The following is a 24,363-nucleotide window of genomic DNA, read 5'->3' as shown; positions in this document are numbered from 1 at the left end:
TGGGGGGGTATCGGAGGTGGGAAATTGGTCAGGACGTGACGGGTTAATAACATCATATCAGCCCTTGAATGAAACCACCCTAGCATTATTCAATATGGACAGTGAGTACTAGTGCCCAAATGATAACATGGCATAAAAAACACCACAACAAATAGACCAAACTTCGGAGAAAGATTGAGAGTGAGGCAATAAAGGGGTGATTCTGTGCTGAGAATAATAATTAGCCAAAGTTCATGGTCAGAAGGTAAGGTCAAAGTGGAAATGATTAAGGAAAAAGTGACTTATAGGCTTTCTATTTTATGAAGGCAGTTTGGGTGGGGCCTCCTAAGACCTCACACTGCTAGCTCTGTTGCCACATCGCCGCCACACACGTGCTTCTCCCCCCCCCTCTCTCTCTCTCTCTCTCTCTCTCTCTCTCTCTCTCTCTCTCTTTCTCTCTCGCACTCATATTTATAATTATATTCACTACCTCTGTTTTTATTTTCTTTATTCTTTTCTCTTGTTTTGAATTTTGACGGGCAGGCTTCCATGGCGGGAGACTGACAGAGTATGAGCCGCACACAGAAGGCTATCTCCCTTGTCCCTCCACTTGACAACGTTGCAAAAGCAGCGTTGACAAGTCTTACCAGATTTATACTATACCATAGATTTTTTTAAATTCATCTATGGAGTATTTAAAATTCATTTATAAGTAGTTACTAATTTAAAATAGGAGAGAGAGAGAGAGAGAGAGAGAGAGAGGGAGAGAGAGATCAGCAGGCGTAATTACATGTGTGTGGTGGCGGTGATGTGGCAACAGAGCTAGTGGTGTGAGGTCTTATAGGCTGCCCCACCCAAACTGCCTCCATAAAATAGAACGACTATAGTTTTTACTCGACTCTCACTCTCGGAAATTGCTGAGCTTTCTTTTTTTTTTTCTTTTTAAGGTAAACGAAGGCCACATCTAACCCCTCCAGTTTGAAAAGTCGCTCCAGAAACTTAAGGAATTCGTAAGCTAATAGAGAGAAGTAAAATAATGTGTCCTCCGTGGAAATGCCAAAAAACAGATTGACAGAGGTGACTAAATTCATTCTTGGTAGGCGTTAACAGTCGGTTAGCACAAAAATCTCAAGAAAATCGTTAATAAATAAGCATAAATTGGTACAGTGTTGTTAAAATTAGGTTAAGATCCCTGAAAGTGTGATGTCTCAGATCTAAATATAATCCAATAAAATAACATCTGTGGTGCGGAGGCGAGCGATGATGCAACCTACCAATCAGTCAGCTCCGGAGGAGGAAAAGCTGTGCACCATAATAGGATTCATTTGTCCTGATCGTGTGTAGGAAAAGGATGGGTACGTGGAAAGGACGAGGAAAGAAGGAAGAATGTTATTGGAAAGCAACCTACCAATTAGTCAGCTGCAGAGAAGGAAAAGCATTGCATCTTGACAGAATCGTTTTGTCTGGATTGTGAGTAGGAAAAGGAGGGGTACGTGGGAAGGACGAGGAAAGAAGGAAGAATGTCATTGGAAACTAGAAAGTCGACGGAGAAGAAGAAGAAGACCAAAAGCAAGGAGAATATGTATAATGAGAGGGTGTATATGATTAGCGCCGTAAGAGGCTTCGTAGCGCGTTTTTCTAGGCGATTTATTCCACACATTACAGTCTCTTGTATGCTACTCTTGACGTTTTATAATCGACCTAGTTTGCATCGGGAACATACAGGACGATAATCAGGTGGAGTGTTTAAAATAAATCGCTAAGGAAGAGGTGCTACGAAATCTCCCGAAGACACTTAAAAGAAGGGTTAGGGTGACACTGAGACTCGTATTCCAGTTGAGTAAGGAAGCTCCGTAACACCTCTCCGTGAGCGATTTATTTTGGAAAACGGCTGGCTAATATCGTTTTGTACGTTAATTATCCAGAGTATAATGATATTAAAATGACTCAGGTAACACGCAAGAGGACAGTAAGGTGTAATAAGTAAAATAAATCGCATAGGAAAAGGTGTTAGGAATACACACATACACCACTTTCTCACCCACACTTTCTGATCATATATTCCCTTTAAAAATCTTCGAAATAACAGTGTTCGTGCTGAATCTCGCAATATTTAGCTTTTTTATATATTTATTTACTTATTAGCAGTGGCAAATCTTGAGAAACGCCACACTGTAATACCCATTAATGTGTCACAATGTTGTTATATGCCCAGCCCCACTGCTGATTTAATTGTTTTCTGAAATAACACTTTTGGTACCGTATTTGGTATTCAGTTTGGTCTCTCTCTCTCTCTCTCTCTCTCTCTCTCTGATACACACACACACACACACACACACACACACACACACACACACACACACACACACACACACACACGCACGCACGCACGCACGCGCGCGCGCTAGAGGAAAAATTTTGCCAACCACGAACGAAGTCAGAAGCGATGGCTCAGAAGACTCGCAACACTCGTACCGACAACACGAAGTCCCCTTTGAATGAATATTACACCCAGGAAGAAGAACGCCTTTGGCCCGACTTGGACCCTTCTTCAGCTTTTCCCTCCTTCTTCACCATAACTTAAAGGTAGAAGAAACTCACCTGAAGTCTTACAAAACCAAAATGACTATCTCTTCTTGTCCCTTGTCTAGGCCGTAAGTATGCGTCTATTTTTACCATTTAATTTGTCCATATAACACTATACTCATAAGTTTATTTCTCTTCTCCCCACAGTACGAGTGAGTGACAAGGATAACACAAGACTGCAGCTGATGGATACGTGTTTGTGACTCCATACTACTACACTCCAAGCTGTCAACTACCGAAGATTGCAACTGTCAGCTACTGAAGATTGCAAGCTGTCAACTACTGGAGATTAGGAGATATCAAGCTCTGAACTACATTATTATTATTATTATTATTATTATTATTATTATTATTAAATAACGTGTGGAGGACAGAGACGGAAGAATACAAATAATATAAGTTACTGCTACCTGACAAAGACCTAGCCAAGACACCGATAAAGAAAAGAAAAAAGGAAAACGGAATCACAGAGAATAATGAAAATCCAAATTAATATAAAGGCTGAGAATATCAACACAAACGGATAAGCGGAAGGAATAGGGAACTGGCACTGATATCTTATGTGTTAGACGGAGACTCGCATCCCTTCTAACTTATCTTAGACAGACGAATTTTGAGAAGGAAGAAGAAGAGAAAAGAAAGGAAGAGGAGAAGGAAGAAGAAGAAGTTAGACTGTAATGTGTGTGAGACTAACTGGAAAAACTAATAATAATAATAGTACCGTGACCTATAGTCTATTTATTTTAAGCAGGTGGAATTGAGCCACGCCCCCATCATGAATCCTGAGCCGTGATTGGATACTGCAAAGTGAACAATGACAGCAAAATATAACGAAAGAAAATATAGCGAAAGAAAATAATTGAGCTGAAGCATTACTTTATCTGTATCAACCAATCAGCTGCTAAGGAGGCGGGGCATATTCGCCAGAAAGTTTTAACCGGAGTATATGTACTGTTAGTGATTACGACATTAGCCAAAGGATTAGACGTCTTTTCTATCTCCACTTTAGGAATTATAGTTAAGAGAATCAAATTCTTCTAACACTGCTAAAGAGGACAATCAAGCCAGAGTCTATATTATTCACGATTACGAGTTTACCTTAGGATTAAGCACCTTTTCTAACACTAGTTTAGGGGAAAGAGGGGACAATAAGGAGAATCAAACCCTACCCTGAAACAGTCTAGAAAAAGCAAACCGTATTCTGACCCAGTCCAGATGAATCAGACCCTATTTTAAGGCAACCTCGAAGAATCAAATCCTGTTCTAACACAACGTGGGAGAATCGAACTCCTTTCTAACACAACTGAAGGAAAAGGAAGAGGACAGTCATTAGTGTCTGTGTGTGGTGTGAAAAACCTGGAAACTCAGATGCAGAGGATGAGGGCGCAAACCTTGAGCATGGGTGAAATGAAAAATAGCAGAGAGGTGAAGAATGATCCCTGCATGTCTACAGGTTTCACAGCGACCGTCCCAAAAAAGCGTAACTATTTTGGCCAACAGGACTCCAGTTCTTTCGATTACTCTAGTGCACCTCAACCTCTCCCACTATCATCCATGGAAATCGTTGCGTCTATGGATGTCAGCTATCCAAACTCAGCCAGATCGGTCTCGCCACCTAGTTCTTACACCACACCGAGCTGCGCTGCCACACCAACTTTCTCACCCCTCCCAGGCTTTCCATCTGGCCATATCTCGAGCTTTCTAGACAGCATACTACAAGACCAAGGGCTCAAGTTTGGGGAGGATGGATGCAGCATACTGGATTCTACAGAGGACTTGAACCTCCCTGCCTGGATCAATGGAGGTTCCAGCACCCCTTTCTACATCGCCTCGCCCACCAGTTCAGGTAGTTGTTGATTTTCTTTTGGCTGTTTACTTCATTTCCTCCACCATCCACTCTCTTGATGTAGTGCTTCCTTCAGCAGATGACTCTACACCTTTCTTCTTCTTCATCTCCTCCTCCTCCTTTCTTCTCCTCCTGCTCTACCTCCTCCTCCTCCTCCTCCTCCTTTTTTCTTTTTTCCTTTTTCTTCTTATTCTCATTATTATTATTATTATTAGTATTTGTATTATTATTATTATTATTATTTTTATTATTATTATTATTATTATTATTATTATTATTATCATCATTATTATTATGTGGATGTGATAGAATGCATTAGGAGAAACACACTGAGGTGGTTTGGCCATGTGGAGAGGATGGAGAGTGAGAGACTGACGAGGAGAATGTGTGAGGTGGAGGGGGAGAGAGGGAGGGGAAGGCCAAGGATGAGATGGAGGGATGGAATGGAGAGGTATATGAGAGAGGGGGGTGTGAACTGGGAGCAGGGCAGTGAAATGGCGGGGGACAGGGTGACGTGGAGGCGATTTGTTTGTGGCCACCCCGTATGGGATTAAGGCGTCTGGCAATAGATAGATAGATAGATTATTATTATTTTTTATTATTATTTTTTTATTTTATTACCTATCTATCTATCTATCTATCTATTGCCAGACGCCTCAATCCCGTTTGGGGTGGCCACAAACAAAACGCCTCCACGTCACCCTGTCCCCCGCCATTTCACTGCCCTGCTCCCAACTCACACTCCCCTCTCTCATATACCTCTCCACCCCATCCCTCCTTTATATCATTATTATTAGTATTAGTATTAGTATTAGTATCATCATCATCATCATCATCATCCTGCTATAGTTTGACATCCACCTGCTACTAACTTAATGTAGTGCTACCTCTAGCAGGTGACTCTGCACCAAGTGACACGTAAAACGGTTTCCCTGGTGTCTTGTAAACCTTTATGTCAAGTAATTATTGATGGTATTATGACTGTATTCTTTAGTACCCCACAATCCATCTTTTGGTGTAGTGCTTCCTTCAGCAGGTGATTCTACACTGAGTGACAATCCAAGTGGTTTTCTTGTAGCCCAGGAAGCCATTAACTACACTGGATGGTAACTATATAACCAAATGGATGCCTGGTGGTTTAGTGGAACAAGGCGATCTAACTGGATAGGTCATGGTTTATGTCCGAGGGTTGGCTGGGAATTATAACTGTGGTGGCTAGAGTAAGTAGTGGTTGGAGGAAGCTCAGGAAGCTGTTGCCTCTCTTGACATTGAAAGGACTCTCCCTCTGTGCTAATGGATCTTTGTATGCGGCATGTGTTAGGAGTGTAATGCTGTATGATAATAAGACCTTGGCAGTAATGGAAGAGGATATTCGTATATTCAAACGTACAGAAATGACAATGATTTGGGGGATGCGTAGTGCGTCCTTGAATGCAGGGCCAAGGGGGGCTAGGTTTATGATGGAAGAGTTGAGAGGAAGGATGAGACTGCAGTGTGTGGATGCTGTGATGAGGAGTAGACTGAGATGGTAAAGGCATGTGAGGAGGATGGGGGATGACAATTGGGTGCAGAAAGTGAAAAATGTAGACGCTGGTTGTAGGGTTCCTAGAGGCAGACCGAAAAAGGCCTGGGACGAGGTAATAGAGTGTGACCTTATGAATATGAGACTGAATAGGTAGGCTGCCAGAGATCGAGCAGCATACAGAGCCGTCATGAGGTGACTAAGGCCGACGGATGCAAGCATGTTGGACTCTTTGCAAACGAAACGAAACATACTGCTACTCAGCGGCTGCGATAGGTTACTCTCACGTCTGAAGTAAGCAACCTAGCCCCGGGACACTACGCATGTAATGAGACGATGAAGGATTGGATGATTGGTTGATAAACTGAGAGAGAGAGAGAGAGAGAGAGAGAGAGAGAGAGAGAGAGAGAGAGAGAGAGAGAGAGAAATACTGTTAGTGCGAGGAAGAATCTGAAAGTGAATGCCAGAAAGAGCTAGGAAACGAACTGTAGCAGAGACATTGAAAATAATATTAGACTCGCGACCGTCTTTTACGCAGCATTGGAGGCCTCGTAACACCTCTTCATTAGCGATTTATTTAACTTATCACACCTTTACACTCTCTTGCATATAAGTATCGTCTTCTTCCACGTTTGTTTTTCCTTCCTCTGTTCCAATAAAACACACACACACACACACACACACACACACACACACACACACACACACACACAGGCTATCTTAACCGTGGGATTCTGAGTTAAGTTATGCCAAGAAACGTTTAGAGGAAGAGTTAAGTGAATTCCTAAACTCTTTTCACCTAAACTTGGCCTAGATTTTTAGCCATTTTGCAGATCATTTCACGCAGCTCAATGTCAAAAAAGGACAATACTGTTGTTCTGTATCCTTCCCGTAGCACTTCTTCGTGACCAGCACCATACTCGTGTTAATCTTTTCTTACATCTTAGAGTTCAGGATGGAAAGATGGCAGTTTTAGGCCAAATTAAAGTAAAAGGAGTATAGAAAACGATAGGAAACTTCACTATAGGGCGTTTCTAACTTGACAATGATCCGTAACTCCCTTTCTGCTCAGTTGATGGCCAGGTGTAGTCAGATCGGAGAGTTCATTGAATATACTCCTTTCACTTTGAGTAGGTTCAAAATTGCCATCTCCCCAGTTTGAGTGCTGTAACAAGAGACTGACTAGAATAGGGTGCTAATCACGAAGAAGTGCCAGGGACAGGATGTAGACCCGTAGTGCTGTCTGTCACTGAGCTACGGAAAATGAAGCACCAAAGAATAAGCCATAGTAACCAAGGAGACTCGTTCCCACTTGCTAGCCCTCCCTCCTGACTTACACCTGGCCATCAACTGAACTGACAGGAGCTACGGATTTGCTTGCCAGGTGAAATTAAACGCACTATGGAGGTGAAAATCGTGGAGTAAAGCTTTCCAGTAATTCATCCAGTTTTTCATGCAATTGATTTTTATGTATGGCTGTTGTCTGAAGTTCCTTGGCCATAAAAGGATATTGTGATGTGGCCATTGAGTTTTTTTTCTTTTTTACTTCTTTTCCTAGTCTCTCTCTCTCTCTCTCTCTCTCTCTCTCTCTCTCTCTCTCTCTCAAGGTTGACAGCCACATGCATGCAAAATGGCTTGTAAGATAGTAGGAAAACCGGTGCGGTTGTGTGTCTGAAGTCACGTACGTGTGTGTGTGTTTATGACTGAAGCAGACATGAAAACACGAACATCCTTATATCTGATACTCTCTCTCTCTCTCTCTCTCTCTCTCTCTCTCAAGTTGAAGCCTGTCAGTGCAGAGGAAGGAGTTGCCAACTGAGCGCTTTTCGCTATTTATAGAACTGTTCCTGTCCTGTTGGCAACACATTTATTTATGTTCAACGGCAAATAAATAAATAAATAAAATAAAAGCTGAGAATAAAGAAGACGCTATTCCAAGTTCTGCATTGTGTGTGTGTGTGTGTGTGTGTGTGTGTGTGTGTGTGTAGCAGCGTCCTAATAATTTTTGAGCAAGGGTAGCATACTCGTCAACTTCAGTACATAAATGACCTTTCAGAAAACCGTCACTGTTACATGCAAGTCCCTAAATTGTGCTGATGGGGGAACAAGAAGAGGAATCAGAAGTCTTATTATCCAGGATCGTATTTTAAGTAGCTTTGGGGGTCTCGTAACACCTCTGCCTTAGCGATTCGTTCTGTTCATTGTACCACAACGTCCTCTTGTTTATTACTGATGCAAAGTCGATATTAAAGCGATGAAAATGAAGTGTACGGTGTGGAATAAATCGCTAAGGGAGAGGAGCTACGAAGCTTCCCATGTCCAAACGCCTATCAACAACACGAGGGTCAGTAACGTAGACAGTTATTTCTAAGTCTCAATCATCCCCTAGAAAACGAAATACAACCATCAAATTTACATCCAGATCCCTAATTGTGCTACTGGAGTAATAAGGATAAGAGGGGAAATGAACTTTGTCTCATAGGAGTAGTTATAGCAGGAGTTGTAGCCCCAGGTTCATTTGAAACGTGAACCCGGTAGACTACAGGATGAAGGTGCCCCTCTCATGCAGGCTACCATCCTTTTCTGGGATAGGGAGGGCACTGAGGGACGTTCGTGTAGCCAGGCAGCTCCACCAGTGCCACCGCGTGAAGGCTCCCATTGCCAACACCAGTATGGCATTAGCGACAGTCAGCCTAGAGCATAATCCAAGGGGGGGGGTTCTGGGGAAGCCAAATTAGGGTTTATAAACAGGCGAACCTTCTTAGAACCCAACTCTGTCATCAACCGCAGGCATTTCCCAGCGGCAGGGCGAGGCGAGGAAGAGTGTGTATGAGGGAGGGTTCTTTGTGCCTTCCTAGCGTTGAAATCATATACTAAACTCCCTTCAAGCCAGTGACGTTCTTCCTATTTATTTTCCCTATTTCCTGATTGTTTTATTAAGCCGTGAGGAAACTTTAAATTGGGGAGATTAACTATAGCCAACATCATCATCGTCAGAGCTGTATTCCTTTTCCCTTAACTTGGCCTGGATTTTCGTCCTTGTTATTTCAAGTACCTCAGTGGCAGAAAAAGACAATACCACGGCTCAACACCCTTTCCTTGTCACTTCTTCATGACTAGCATCATAATCTAGTGCTAATCAATTGTGTCAACTCAGGATTCAAGGAGGAGTGATGGCAGTTTTAAGTCAAGTTAGAGTAAAATGAGTACCATTCTCACGATTTCATTAAGCTTAAAAACTAACTTAGGAGAAACGTCACCAGATTGAAGGAGTTAAATAGTCCTGATATCTCCAGACGATTTTATTCAGCTTTAAGAGGGACTTGTCGAACTGGGGGGGTTAGAGAGAGAGAGAGAGAGATGAAGAGGGTAGGGTCCATGAGGGAGAGTTGTTGTGTGAGGCGTGGGTGTATGAATAGGCTAACTCACAATACAGCCTTTGTGATAGGCGGTACTAGATAACATGTCTCATTGTGTTAGGTCTGAGTGTGTGTGTGTGTGTGTGTGTGTGTGTGTGTGTGTGTGTGTGTGTGTGTGTGTGTGTGTGTGTGTGTGTGTGTGTGTGTCATCATTATTTCTCCATGTGGAGTTACATGGAGAGACAAACTGACAAACGAGGAAGTGATGGAGCGATGTAGTATGGATGTGGATAAGAACCGTTCGGAGAAATACACTAAGGTGGTTTGGCCATGTGAAGAGGATGGAAAGTGAGAGAATAACTAAGAGAGTGTATATAAGTGAGGTGGAGGGGGAGGGAGAAGGAGTAGACCGAGGATGAGAGGGAGGGATGGAACAGACAGGTAAATGAAAGAAGGGAGTGTAAGCTGAGGGAGGGCAGCGAAATGGCAGGGGACAGGGCGACATGGAGGCGATTGTCTGTGGCCACCCCTTACGGGATTAAAGCGTCTGGCTATAGATAGATAAATTTCCCATCCTAACGCTTTTACCTAGCCCTTCAAGTTAGAAAAATCGTCCCTGAGGTGAACAAAATCATCCGGAGTAGTACGAAAACAGACGAATTTGTTGATTCTTATTATTACCAGACGATTTATCTCAGCCTTGGAAATATATATGGTGATGAAGGGGTACACTCGTCGGTAAAGGAAGCTCCCTAACACCTCCTTCGTAGCGATTTATTTATTTATTTTTTTTATGAGCGGTTAATATCCTTTTATACGTTATTTAGGCAGAGTATGCCGATAGTGGAAAAATATATGGAACACAGACCTGGACAGTAAGGTGTAATGAGCAAAATAAATCGCTTAGGAAAAGGTGTTAGGGTGATTCCGTAAACCGGCAAGAATTCGGACCCATATCTAATCCCTCAAGGTCCCCAAATCTCCCGTATATCCGTCCAACATAATCCTACTCCGGATAAATAACGTACAAAAGGATGTTAACCAACCATATCCAAAGAATAAATCGCTAAGGAAGAGATTTACGGTAACCTGGTCATTGTTGTGACGTCTCATCTGCGTTTAACTGGAGGGATCGATCAAGTAACGCCAAGTAACACGAAACGTCAAGTAACATCACATAAAACGTCGACACTAAACGTCACGTAACACCACAAACGTCACGTAACACCACAAACGTCAAGTAACGCCTTATCTAACGTCAAGTAACACCTTACATTACGTCAAGTACCACCTTTAAACGTCAAGTAACACCTCATAAAACGTCAAGTAACACCTTATATAACGTCAAGTAACACTTTATATTACGTCAAGTAGCACCTTATATAACGTCAAGTAACACCTTATAATTGTCAAGTAACACCACAAACGTCAAGTAACACTTTATATAGCATCAAGTAGCACCTTTAAACGTCAAGTAGCACCTTATATAACGTCAAGTAACACGTTATATAACGTCAAGTAACAACCTATATAACTTCAGGTAACACCACAAACGTCAAGTAACACCTAAAAACGTAACGCTAGGGAACAAACGTACCGCATAAGGAGTATATAAACGTCAGGTAACCACAAGCGTCAAGTAGCACCTTATACAACGTCAAGTAACGCCTAGTAACGTAAAGGTGAAGGTAAAACGTTACTTGTCGACGGAACGAAATCTACGGTGACCTAATAGTTACGGTGACGACGAATCCAAGTTTAGTCGACGGTGAAATACTTGCGTTTCCGGTCCCTGACGTAAAGGTTACAGGTTCGCGGTAGGTGTGTGTGTGTGTGTGTGTGTGTGTGTGTGTGTGTGTGTGTGTGTGTGTGTGTGTGTGTGGGCGGGGGTGGAGGAGGGGGGAGGGGCACCATCCACTCACCACATGACTCAACGCTAAGTGCAAAGCCAAATAGTTTCCTGTACACAGAAACCCACTAAAGGTTACCACTGTATTCCACGAACTTGGTGACTTTGCTTTCATAGGACGGAACTGGGTCACTCCCTCACCTTGAACACTAAGTCGTGCTTCCATGAAATACGACTGGCTTTAGTTAGGAGGTAGGAATGAGTCTCCTTGGTTCCTAGTCGAATCAACCCTCCATTCTCACTACACCTGACTATCAATTGAAGTGAAAGGCTTTACGAATCTTGGCCAGGCGAAAGAAACACAAAACAGATTGATAGAGAGACAGATAGATAGACAGACAGATAGATAGACAGATAGATAGACAGAGAGATGGACAGATAGATAGATTTAGAAACTGACAAATAGATAAATAGATAGAGAGGTTTCTTAGGCTGTCAGTCTTAGATCGGAAAAAAAAAATATGGTCACATTCTAACTGGCATAAGAGGTTTCGTATCACCTTTTCCTTTGCGATTTATTCTTCCTGTTGCACTTAAGTATTCTTGTATCTGTTATTAATGGAAAATATTGTCGTATAAAGCGATATAAAAAAAAATCAAAGAACTGCTACAGAGCCTCAAATAAATGCACACACACACACACACACACACACACACACACACACACACACACACACACACACACTCTCTCTCCAAGGTCACGTGTTTGGCCTTTGGATCGAACCTGCATTCTCAAGGTTGCGTTCCATTCATGCTTCTTATTCTGCCACCCCCACTCCCACCCACATCCGCCCCCACCCCCTCTCCCACCCACATCCGCCCCCACCCCACCCCCACCCACATCCGCCCTCACCCCCTCTCCCATCCACAGTCTCAGTGCTCACCTTGTCTCTGTAACTGCGATTATTATTATTATTATTATTATTATTAGTAGTAGTAGTTGTAGTATTATGAGCAGTAGCAGCAGCAGTAGTAATAGTAGCAGTAGTAGCAGCAGCAGTAGTAGTAGTAGTAGTAGTAGTGCATATGTGTTAATTATAGAAAAATCTATCTATCTATCTATCTGCCATAATCCCGTAAGGGGTGGCCATTTGACTTTGTGTTATTTGTTTTATGAGAAGGGGCACTAACCCTTCACCAACCCACTTGCTGACACGTAGGAAGCACGTATGGTTTTGGTCATATGGTTACCACCCAGCGTTGTAAATGGGTTCTTGGCTTACAGGAAACCATTTGGCTTGTCACTAAAAATTAACTGAAGAGGAGAAGAGGGAAGATCAATAAAGATGAAGTGTATATGCCAGGGTAATATTAGTAAAAAATAAAACTTTAATGGTGCAATAACAAAACAAACAGGCAATGTGGTGCAATAATGGCTTAGTATCTTGTGACCAATATGACGACATGGGGTGACTAGGCCAGCAGTGAATAATTTGTATGATGAAATGATGAAGTTACAGGGTCCATTAGCGAGAATGCTGAATCACGGTGACTGGCCAGAAAGGTGAGTGTGAGGATGGTTGTGTGTGGGGGGAGGAAGTCTGTGTGTAGGGAGGGGAGGAGTGTGTGTGTGTGTGTGTGTGTGTGTGTGTGTGTGTGTGTGTGTGTGTGTGTGTGTGTGTGTGTGGAGAATGTTGAATCACTATGAGTGGCTAGAAAGGCGAGTGTGAGGATGAGTTGTGTGTGTGTGTGTGTGTGTGTGTGTGTGTGTGTGTGTGTGTGTGTGTCCAGAAAGGAAGTGTATAGGAGTGGAAGGGGTATGTGTGAAGAAAGGAAATATGTGTGTGTGTGTGTGTGTGTGTGTGTGTGTGTGTGTGTGTGTGTGTGTGTGTGTGTGTGTGTGTGTGTGTGCTGGAGAAGGAGGATGGAAAAGGTGCGTGTATGAGCGAATATTGAGTGCATATATGACTTTCTGTCTTTCTGTGTTCGTGAGGATGAGTGTGCGTGTGAGTGTGTGCATGAGGATGAGTGTGCGTGTGAGTGTGTGCGTGAGGATGAGTGTACGTGTGAGTGTGTGCAGTTCGTTTCTTAGGATGATTACTGAGAGACGAGGGGTGGGAGGAGGGGTTGACATGTGATCCTGACTACATGTGTGTGTGTGTGTGTGTGTGTGTGTGTGTGTGTGTGTGTGTGTCCAACAGGATCCGCAAAGAAAAACACCGAGTTCGTTTGCGTGTGTTTGGATACGTAACCGGATATCATGTGATTTGATAACACGGATAAGCTTGTGTGTGTGTGTGTGTGTGTGTGTGTGTGTGTGTGTGTGTGTGTGTGTGTGTGAGCCTTAACATCCACTTCTCTTTTCCCCAGCCCTCCTAAGTACCACACACTTTCACATGTCACTCCTTTGACACTAGTACCACCGTCCATACTGAATACATACTATAAATAACGGCGTAACACTCAGGACTGGAGTGATGGTGGTAGAAGGTGTGTGTGTGTGTGTGTGTGTGTGTGTGTGTGTGTGTGTGTGTGTGTGTGTGTGTGTGTGTGTGTTTTGACATGCCGGTGGGTTGTGGGAAAGACAGACATGCTCTAGAGAAATATATATAACCGTACTATCCCTACCCCGCCCTGGAATCGAACTAGCATCCTTTCAGACAGTGTATCACGTCTATTAATTTTACTTCTATATTCATCCTGTCCCAAGATTATTTTATGCAAGTAGGAAGAGGCTTTTTCAACAAGAGGGTTTTAATATAGGTTTCTTTAACTCTCTCTCTCTCTCTCTCTCTCTCTCTCTCTCTCTCTCTCTCTCTCTCAGGTAAAAAAAAAGATAGACAGGTAGATATACAGGGAAAAGAGATCATGGATAGAGTAGCTTCAGAGAGAGAGAGAGAGAGAGAATAAAGGCACATTTCGTGTAAGAGAGGAAATTATAATCACAAACACTGATTAACCTGCATCCCGCATTCGTCTGTTTTTTGTTTTTTTATTTCGTAACACCTTTCCCATTTCGAGTTATTCTGGATATTACACCTTGTCACTATTATCTAGGCCATTTATCTCGTTTTGAATCAGTAATATACGTTTCCACTGATAATATCCCAGAATAAATCAGAAAGGAAAATGTGCCGCGAAATATCCAAACCCTCTCATAGAACGATTCTTGGGAGCGAATTCTGGGTAGCTGTGATTTTCTCGTAACATCTATTCCTTAGCGATTTATTCTGTACGACACATATCAGTATCCTCTCTCAAGTAGGCTACACTGTGTCGACTTCAAAGCGATACAACCAGAAAAGTAGTCCTTGTGATCGCGTGACGAGCAAGCGAGCGCCATGTTACCACACTATCCCTCTGATATAAAATTATAGGCGGAATCTCCGACATCTAATTGCTATAGTTCATGCCAAAAAAAACACAGTGTTACGACGAAAAATCATTTAAAATTTGACTTCGTGACTGAGGCGTTCACCGATTGGAGCCGAACACTGCCTTGGAAAACTGGAGAGAGCTAGGGGTTCCTACGCCTTTATGGGTGAGTTTTTAGTTGATAGCAAAGTTTATTGAATGAGTGAATCAAATGAACAAAGAATTTCAACTCTGCTTCACACAGGAGTAAAATTATTCGTTTCTCCTTAGCGTGACGGACGGATCGAGTTGAACTGCTCGTCTCCAAACCAAACTGAGAGTAAATATCGCTCGCACGTTTAAATTCATCGTAGGAGAATGTTAAGGGATAATGTGCATAATAAATAGCTAAGGGAAAGGTGCTACGAAGCCTCCTATAAGGTTCAAAATTCGATCGTCATACTTGGGACTTTTTCTTTAATATTTTGTTTGTCCACCATACGATCCAGTTCACCTTTGTATGGATCTCTCTCTCTCTCTCTCTCTCTCTCTCTCTCTCTCTCTCTCTCACACACACACACACACACACACACTCTTTAATACGCAACAAGGAAATGACTCCTTAAGATTAATGACCTCCAGATAAACTGTTGGATGTCATATTCCTGGTAATGGTGTGTGTGTGTGTGTGTGTGTGTTAAGAAATCATCATCATCATCATCAGCCGTTTAAGTGTCCACTGCAGGACCGGCCTATCCCGACCGAAGTGGGGACGATACAGCCTACGTATCTCTACCAAGTGTCTTAGGCTGTCTGGTAGAGACTGTATGTAGGGTGAGAAGTGCTTGAGGATGAGAAGTGCTTGTGAATGTAATTGTAGTGTTGGAGTGGCTTTGGATGTGTGTGTAGTCTGTGAACCAAGTGTAATCGGCCGCGCAAGCCGACTGGATGCAAGTATACTTTATCGTAAGCGTCACTGGTTCAACCACAGCATCCTTTATGTCCGCCAAAGTAGTACGTGGACTGGTGAATGCTCCCAAAGTTTATTACCCGGGCGGGACGCGAACCCTCGTTCTCCCGTGTACTAAAACGAACACTCTACCACTGTACCACAGAGGCTCCGTGTTAAGAAATATCAACCACAAAAACCAGCATGCTATACACACATTCATATCCGTCTACAAACGTCAAGGCATTGTTTATACGATGACTATTGATCAGGAAATTACAAGCCAAAAAGGAAATGTCCATGTACGTCAGTGTGTGTGTGTGTGTGTGTGTGTGTGTGTGTGTGTGTGTGTGTGTGTGTGTTTAACCTGTGTATGTATGCATTATCACTTGTGCCAGTATGGGTTTTTGTGTGTGTGTATATGTGTGTATGTTTGTGTGTATGTATGTATATGTGTATGTGTGTGTTGTCATGAGGAAACGGAATAAGTGCAATCAAACAGGAACAAACAGAACCAAACATAACCAAACAAAATAATCACGGGGCAAACAGGATATGCGAATCACTGACAAGATTAATGAAAGGATTGACGTCAACAGGAAAAGGGAGGGAAGGGAAGGGAGGGGAAAGGAGGGAGGGGGAAGGGAGAATAAGTGAGGAGGGAGAGGTGAGGAGGGGGAGGGGAGGAAAGTAAAACTGGACGGGGGAGAAAGGTGATAAGAGTGGGGTAGGATGGGGGAGGGGAGAGGCATGGGAAGGAGGAATAGATGGGAGGAGAGAATGGGAGAGGGAAGGGTAAAGGGAGGGAGAGGTGGGGGGAGAGGAAGGGGTTTGGGAAAGGAGAGAGAGAGAGAGATGGGGAAAGGGAAGATATTAATATTCCTGATTCTGACTATATTTAGCATTTCTCTAAAAACACCTAACACGTCTGCATACGTTTCTCTACGAGGGGTGGTGTGGGGCGGCATTTCCGCCTTACAATATAGTCCCTCCACCTCACCACTCAGGCTTGTGACTCTCTCTCAGTTGAATAAAATCTTCTGGCTTTAGTCGGGCGAGATAATAGAGTTCTCCCGACCGTCAGAGGGTTAATGGTACCAATATGAACACCCTGAGGCTCCTGTAACCCACTCTCAGCTGGATAAAATCGTCTGGTGTTACTGGGAAAAGAAGAATAGGGTTGCACCGAGAATTTGAGGCTTTTACAGGCCTCTATTGGCAGTGGTGTTTAATACATGACTTTCATATTCCAAGATTTCCTAGTGTGTGTGTGTGTGTGTGTGTGTGTGTGTGTGTGTGTGTGTGTGAGAGAGAGAGAGAGAGAGAGAGAGAGAGAGAGAATAACCATTTTTTAGCCATGACATACTCTTGATTTTATTTTTGGTAATTTCAGAGACTTTCATTCAGCTTAGATGTTTTTTTAACTATAGCCAATTCGTTTTCATCTGACGGAACTGGGCCACTCCAGTAACATCTGTACCAAGTAGTGGTTGCGTGAAATTCGAAGAGCGTCCTTGGTCACTACTCAAATCAGCTCCCAATTCTGTGTGCCTTGCTTGAGACAAACACGCCTCGCTCATGGCCCTCTAAGGAGCCACGTCCCTCAGCCCGCCTATCCACACTCTAACTACCCTATCCATATCCTTCCCCTTACTCTTAATTGCCTGTCTGCGCTCCAACATCTTCTCTCAGCTTTCCCCTTCCTTTCCTTGCTACGGCCCCCACAGTTTACCAAAATCCTAGGTGACTCGTCCACTGTGTCTGTGTCCAATAATATCATTTTTCTTACTCCCCTTCATATCATACATTTGATATAACTATTTACCTCGCTTCCTTCTGCCTTTTGTGTCATATTGCTTTATTATGGTTTGGTGCTAGTTCTTCAGTATTCCTCTCTCTCTCTCTCTCTCTCTCTCTCTCTCTCTCTCTCTCTCCACTGCGCTGAATATTTCCTACAATACGTATGGTGCGCATTTCTTTACAAGCTGGTAATAGGAAGGACTCTTTATTTTTGTTTTTTTGAGATTATTATATTTTATGTGAGGGAGTAAAAGAGCCTGAGAACTTTAATACTGATGTCGTTCACCCCTCCATGGTCGGCACAACTCTGGCACTCTCCTCAACCTAGCGCCAGGCGATTTTTATTCAACTGAGAGAGGGGCATGGGATACTGGGCATGCTAAAATCATCATCATCATCATCATCATCATCATCATCATCATCATCACCACCACCACCACCACCACCACCACCACCACCACCACCACCACCACCATCATCATCATCATCATCATCATCATCATCATCATCATCATCATCGCCACTATCATCATCATCTTTCCTACGATACGTTTGGCTAACATTCCATCCTTCAGCACGTAAGACCCGTTGGCAGTGTGACAAAATACAAGTTGAGTGAGCAATGAAGATATAAACAGCCACTTAAAGAGGACGTGGGTTGTTGAGGGTCGCCGTCACGTGGTGGCATCCATATCACCGGTCGAATCCACTGCCCGGTTACGAAAACGCCCCTCAGCGCCCTCCTTACCCCCCCAAAACGAGGTTAGTGGACTGCAGGAGGAGGGCAACTTCAACCTGCAGTCCACTGGGTTGACATTCAGATGAGCCTGGGGTTGCAACTACTACTACTACTACTACCACCACTACCACCGCCACCACTACTACTACTACTACTACCACCATTACTACTACTACTACTACCACTATTACTACCACTACTGCTACTACTACTATAAAGACGACTACGGGACTTTTAGCCAGGTTCTCCTTTGCCCGTCTGTTCGTACCTAGAATAAAATGGGGAGCGGGATGTGTAAATGACGGTTGCACGTGGCTGGTTTAGGGGGATGTTTAAGTACTTTCCTTCCCAGACACGCTGGTGGTAGTAGTAGTAGTAGTTTCAACCCTAGGCTACTTTGAACCCAGTGGACTGCATTCTTCCTCGGGCCACCATCCTACCTTCAGGGGGTAGGGAGGGGGTTGGGGGTAATTTATATAACGAGGCAGCTCCTCCGCTTCATCATATCAGTGCCACCACGCGAAGTTGTTCCTGTACGGCACCAGTCACTCTTGAATTTTGTCGCTTACAAAATGTTGCCCGCCTCTCTCTCTCTCTCTCTCTCTCTCTCTCTCTCTCTCTCTCTCTCTCTCTCTCTCTCTCTCCAATTCACTGCCTCACCAAATAATCCTTCCTCTGTCCCTTCATTCCTTCCGATTTAATGCCAAGCTGTAGAATATCAATATTGGTTTTTCTTGTCAGTTAAAAACTCATGTAACTGTTCTTCACAAAATCGACAGAGAGAAAGAGAGAGAGAGAGAGTGTGTGTTGCCTCCGCCAACGAAGCTGGAGGAGGTTATGTATTCACCTGTTTGTTTGTTTGTTTGTCCACCCGATATCTGCAAAAGTTCTCAAGGAATTTTGATGAAATTTTTTGGAAGGGTGGGCCATGGGCCAAGAAAGAATTAATTAAATTTTAGAGCTGATCCGGATGCGGATCCTATGTTCCTACACAATATCTCCGAAAGTTCTCAATGAATTTCAATAAAATTTTGTGGAAGAGTGGGCCATGGGTCAAGGAACAATTGATTAAATTTGGGAGCGGATCGAGATCTTATGTATTCCACACAATATCTCCACGGATCCGGATCCATTTTAATTGCAGTGGCATTGCCGGAGGTATGCTCTCTGTGGGTGTGTCCTGTCTATTTTGTATTCTCGGTCCCCACATGTTTTTATTATTATAATCATTCTTATTATTATTATTATTATTTTTACCTCCATCAACGAAGTTGGAGGAGGTTATGTATTCACCAATGGTTGTTTGCTTGTTTGTTTGTTCACACGATATCTCCAAAAGTTGTCAGTGAATTTCAATGAAATTTTGTGGGTGGGTGGGCAATTGGCCAAAAAAGAATTGTTTAAATTTTGGTGCGGATTCGGATCCGGATCCTGCAAAGGCATTGGGGGAGGTATGCGCTCTCTGAGTGCTTTCTAGTTTGTGTAATGTGTTAGGCAAGCAGGATGGCCTCATAAGGTGGAATTACGAGGAGAGAGAGAGAGAGAGAGAGAGAGAGGATGTTTATGTACCAGTGTACGTCAACGAGTAACGTATTAGGAAACTTGGTGTCGGTTGAGCTGTGGAAATACGAGGAAAAAGATAGGCTTCGTCAAGGACTGTTTTTATTTTTAGAGAGAGGGAGGGAGGGAGGGAATGAAAGGTGTGTGTGTGTAATTCACCGGGCCGGTCAGGATCACCTGATGGTCTTGATCGTCAGCATTTTAACCTCCCGGAAGGGAGCTGAAAGCTCATATAGTCCGATCTAAGGGCAAGGCTGTGACCTTCACACACGCACACACCCGTCCCCCTGCTCCAGGGGGACAGTAACCACCCACTTCGTCAGTGAAACTTTTCGCAACCTGAGCGAGACGCGAACTCCCGTCTACCAGATGGCAAGCGAGAACGTTACCACTGCACCAGCATGCGGTGTGTGTGTGTGTGTGTGTGTGTAACTAAAAGAAAATGGAAAAGTGAGAACCATTTTAGCATAGACCATAACATTGTGTACTGATTTTCATTTCCTCTGCATTTATTTACTACATACACTGCGTTCATTTGATTTGTATTGAGCGAGAGAGAGAGAGAGAGAGAGAGAGAGAGAGAGAGAGAGAGAGAGAGAAAGCATAATGGTGTCCTCCTTATTTATAAGTTATTTCTTTATATTTTCGATTTATATATTTTTTTACTGCGAATATTTTGACTAACACGTTTCTTTAATGGCCTTTCTTGTTATTTAGTTAGTATTTGCTTATCCCGTCTATTTATATATCTACCCGTCTGTCTGTCTGTCGCGTAGTATTTGCATAACCCGCTCGCAGCCGTAAAAGACCAGGGTTCGACTCACTACCCGGTCAGACTTTAAGGCACAGTTCGTTCCCCCAATCATATATTCTACTAAACTTATATTTCGTGACATGATATTGCCTTTTTATTAATATTAATTTATCAAGATCGTTATATCCAATTTTCTTATATTTATGATCTCGGGTTTTTATTCAAGGTAGTCAAACCATTTTTTTTTTTTTAATTGAGAAGATTCGTTGCAGTGAATTATCTAGTTTGTTAGATATTGATTAGCAGTAGGGTCCATTTGCCTATTAATCTGTCTATCCGTCTATCTATCTATCTATTGGTCTGTCTATCTACCGGGTATCTCTCTGTCTATTTATCTGTATTTTTGTTTTTTGTTGTTAATAGAACTTCTTTGGTCTTTTTTTCTTTATATACCTTTATCGGATTCATGGTTATATGGTTACCACCCAACGTGATCAATGACTTCCTACAAGAAACCATTTGGCTTATTAATTGGTGTGGAGTCACAGGATAGCACTATATCAAGTAGCTAGTACCCTTTTTATGTATATCTCTTTTGTAGATATATATAATTTACTGAAAATATAAAGACGTTACTATTATTCATCATGTTATATACCGGTATTGCACGGTAACTCCATTCATTGTTAATACCTATACATCCTTCACCTTAACCTGGCCCAGAGTTTCGTCCTTTTGTAGTTTATTTCCCGTAGCTCTGTAGCATAAAAAGACAGTGCCAAGACAATGCTCTCCATAACACTTCCTCGTGACTAATATCGTATTCTTGCCTTAATCTTGTGTTACAACTCAGCTTTCAAAATGGAGAGACGACAATTTTAGGCCAGGTTTGAGTGGAAAGCGTATATTTATTTATTTATTTATTTACTTATTTAACTTATTTTGTGTGTGTGCTTAGGATCGGGCAAGGAGGATGGGTCGATATCAGGAAGTCACTACAGCCCCGTGATGTCACCGCTGGATGGTTCCCAGCGGATGTCACCACCACACAGGGGCAAGGAGAGGAAGAAGAAGATGTTTGAGATGGAACCCTGCAGTGACGAGGAGCAGGAGAAGCGGAGAGTGAACGCCATCAATGCTAAAAAAAACAGGGATATGAAAAAGAGGTGAGCGGATGATTTAGGTGTTGTTTTTACGTGGTACTGTTCTCCGTGTCAGGCGTCTTTTCCTTACACCCGCACTCTCTCAAGCCACCATCCGAAACGCTTTGAAAATCTGTGTGCAAATTACGAATATATATGAAGGTGGAAATGTTGGGTGGAAGAGAGAGAGGTTAGAGCTTGAAATCTTTGTTAATAACGTTTGGGGCTACACGGAACTCATCTTTAGAGTTGTCTGTGTAGCCCAAGACATGAGAGAAAATACGGTAAAGAATTAAAACCCTAACAGGCCTCTCTCCTGCCCAACATTCCACTTGCCGCAATGGATCAATCTACGCATATGATGGTCCTGTAACACACACATTGCCATTTAATCAACAAGGAGGAAAATGCTTTGGCTAATTAGAGGCCATTGTTAAAATAGGTGAATCTCTGGACAAGATGGTTGGCTCGGAGTATAGTGATTCCAAAGCGTATAGTATGGATGGTGAATGGCTTACCACTTCCAGGTCGAAAATGGAAAATCTTGAGAGTGATTTTTCGGCCGGCCAGACTCTTGGATAAAGTTTGTGTCCCTATTTCCATGTTCTCTCAGCAGTTCAAATAGGGACCTATATGTGAAATTCCATCATTATGTGTAGCGTCTCGGGGAAGTTTGTGAATTGGCACGCATTCTGTATAGTGATCATCGTGCAGTTGAGAGGCATCATTTTAACCCCTCCACTCTTTCCTAACTTATAAATGATGTAACTGAGGAGAATTCCCCATATAAATCTGAATGACACAGTGGTTATCTGCCTTCTTATTTTTTTCAATTGATGGACGTAAATTCATTATAACTATATTACTATGCCATTTTCATGCTTTAATCACCTTATCGCTTACAACCAGTGCAGCTTAAGTTTCCATCTTTTCATGCTAGCCGAGAGCTCATAGGACGGGAAAATGATGTAGATTTAGGTGAGAGTGGGGAAAAAAAGTGCAGATGTCCTTCTAGCAGTACATAACCATACTTAAAACCATCGTGGACTGTAAACTTGAGAGTGTTAATGTCCCTCATGCTGTTGGTTGGGGTAAATATATACTTCTAGTAATCTCGTGGAACAGAAGAAGAGAGATTTTAGAGTTGCTACGGTTAGTCTATGTTGTGACTAAATGTTGGGAAAAGTTATCAGTTATAATCCCCTCGTGCAGTTCAGGCCATAAAATTAATAAACCCCATCTTATTCCTTCCAGGCAGCTCATGGTGATCAGGAAGTTGAGTCGCTGGCACAGGTGAACCGACGTTGCAGCATAAGTGTTGATTACCAGCTGTCTCATGTACTCTATTCCCCCTAATGCCAGGCAGTTTTGTTGGGTTGAGTGAGTCCTAGAGGCCCAGAATGATAATGCCCTTTTTTTTAATAGGCATAAATATATTCCTTTTTCTTCTCTCTAGGGAGCTCATGGAACAGAAGAAAGTTGGGTCTCTACAGCAAGTGAACCAACGCTGCGGCCAAGCGCTGGGGAAAACTGTCAGTCTTAATGCTCTCCTGGTTTCGATACACATAAATATAACTCCCTTTTTCTTCTTCTCTCCAGGGAACTCATGGACCAGAAGAAGAAAGTTGAATCTCTACAGCAAGTGAACCAACGCTGCGGCCAAGCGCTGAAGAAAACTCAAAGTGTGATCCATGAACTGGGCCTCGAGGTGCAGCAGCTGAAAGACACACTAGCTACAAGGTACATTGTTTGTTTACTTTTTCTTATGGGCAAATAGTGGAGTGTTTTGATGGTAACCGTGCACTTGACAGGCATTTCTCTTAGTCTGTTTTGTTTCTTCTTGTTCATGTTCTCCTTTATTAATTTACTTTTATTAATTTACTTCTTTATTAATTAATATATATTAAAATTGAACCTCGAGGACACCACATCGACCCTCATCATTTTCTTATTCTTATTTTCTTTACTGGTTTATTTATTTTGAGGGTCTTGTTGAGCCTCATGTACTCCAGTGTGATGTGCCAGTCAGCAACTTCGTCTTTTTTTTCTTTACAGGGACGCGGAGATCAAGGCCAAGAATCTGGAGATAAGACGGCAGCGGGAGGAAATGGCTCTGCTGAAGGGTCACCTAGACATCATCGCTGGGAGCCTCGAGGAGAACAACCCTGCCAAGAGCCTCCTAACCAGCCTGTTAAAGAAAATTCCCAACAGTTCCACGTCTCCCTACGGCCCTTAACAGCGGTGGGGGCCAGGTTGCGGTCGTCTCTGCCCTCCCTCGTGCTCCCAATTTTCATTTACCAGTCGATATTTTTTACCGTATATTTGGGGCGAAACTGGAGGCATTCAGTCTGGCATCCATAAAGTATTAATTAAAAAAAAATAATAATGCCGTATTCTAGCCCTGTCGTTGCTGTACAGAAGGTTCCATAGCACTTCTTCCCTAGCGATTTATTTCATGCATCACACCTGGAACATTCTACTCTTATCTTTTATACCATCATTATCGACATACTCGTAGTTTGCATCAGTAACATACAAGTGGATATTGGGGTGTAATACGGATAATAATTTGCTGAGGAAAAAGTGTTACGGAATAGTACTGAATGGCTAATTGTGTAGGATTAGTAGAAAGGCAAAAAATCTACGTGCCGAGACCAGACTGGATCAACTCCGGGATTACACAGCCGGCTTGAGGTAGATTTTTGAGACGGTAATTGAAAAGAGGGAGACGATTTGACCCCATGAAGCCGATGACGTGTTTTTGGCCTATTCCTGCTAATGCCAGACGATTTTCACAAGTTGGGCGGGATTTCTAGCAGTACAGGGGTTAATTAAGCTTATATCTAATCCTCGGTCTCTCCTAAGATGAGTAAAATCGTCTGGAGAAAGCAAGAATAAGATTAAATATACCTTATCGTCTGTGA

General features: G+C 42.8%; 1 protein-coding gene across 2 annotated transcripts; it reads left to right on the top strand.

Moving 5' to 3' along the window:
* Positions 1-3,877: 3,877 nt before the first annotated feature.
* LOC145391655 (uncharacterized) lies at positions 3,878-23,833 on the top strand. 2 transcript variants are annotated; one of them, XM_080266202.1, is made up of 5 exons: positions 3,878-4,411; positions 21,256-21,463; positions 22,896-22,917; positions 23,061-23,179; positions 23,495-23,833. In XM_080266202.1, exons 1-5 carry the CDS (start codon positions 3,934-3,936, stop codon positions 23,673-23,675), a joined length of 1,008 nt encoding a protein of 335 aa, XP_080122328.1. In that variant the 5' UTR covers positions 3,878-3,933; the 3' UTR covers positions 23,676-23,833. The 2 variants fall into 2 exon arrangements, with proteins under 2 accessions (XP_080122328.1, XP_080122329.1); XM_080266203.1 differs by lacking the exon at positions 22,896-22,917 and having other exon boundaries at positions 23,039-23,179.
* The last annotated feature ends 530 nt before the right edge of the window (positions 23,834-24,363 follow it).

This window comes from Coenobita brevimanus, chromosome 19 (genome assembly GCF_032717465.1).
Source record: "Coenobita brevimanus isolate Jiangsu-jjx chromosome 19, ASM3271746v2, whole genome shotgun sequence".
Classification (NCBI taxonomy): domain Eukaryota; kingdom Metazoa; phylum Arthropoda; class Malacostraca; order Decapoda; family Coenobitidae; genus Coenobita; species Coenobita brevimanus.
This window is presented reverse-complemented; position numbering and strand designations above follow the sequence as displayed.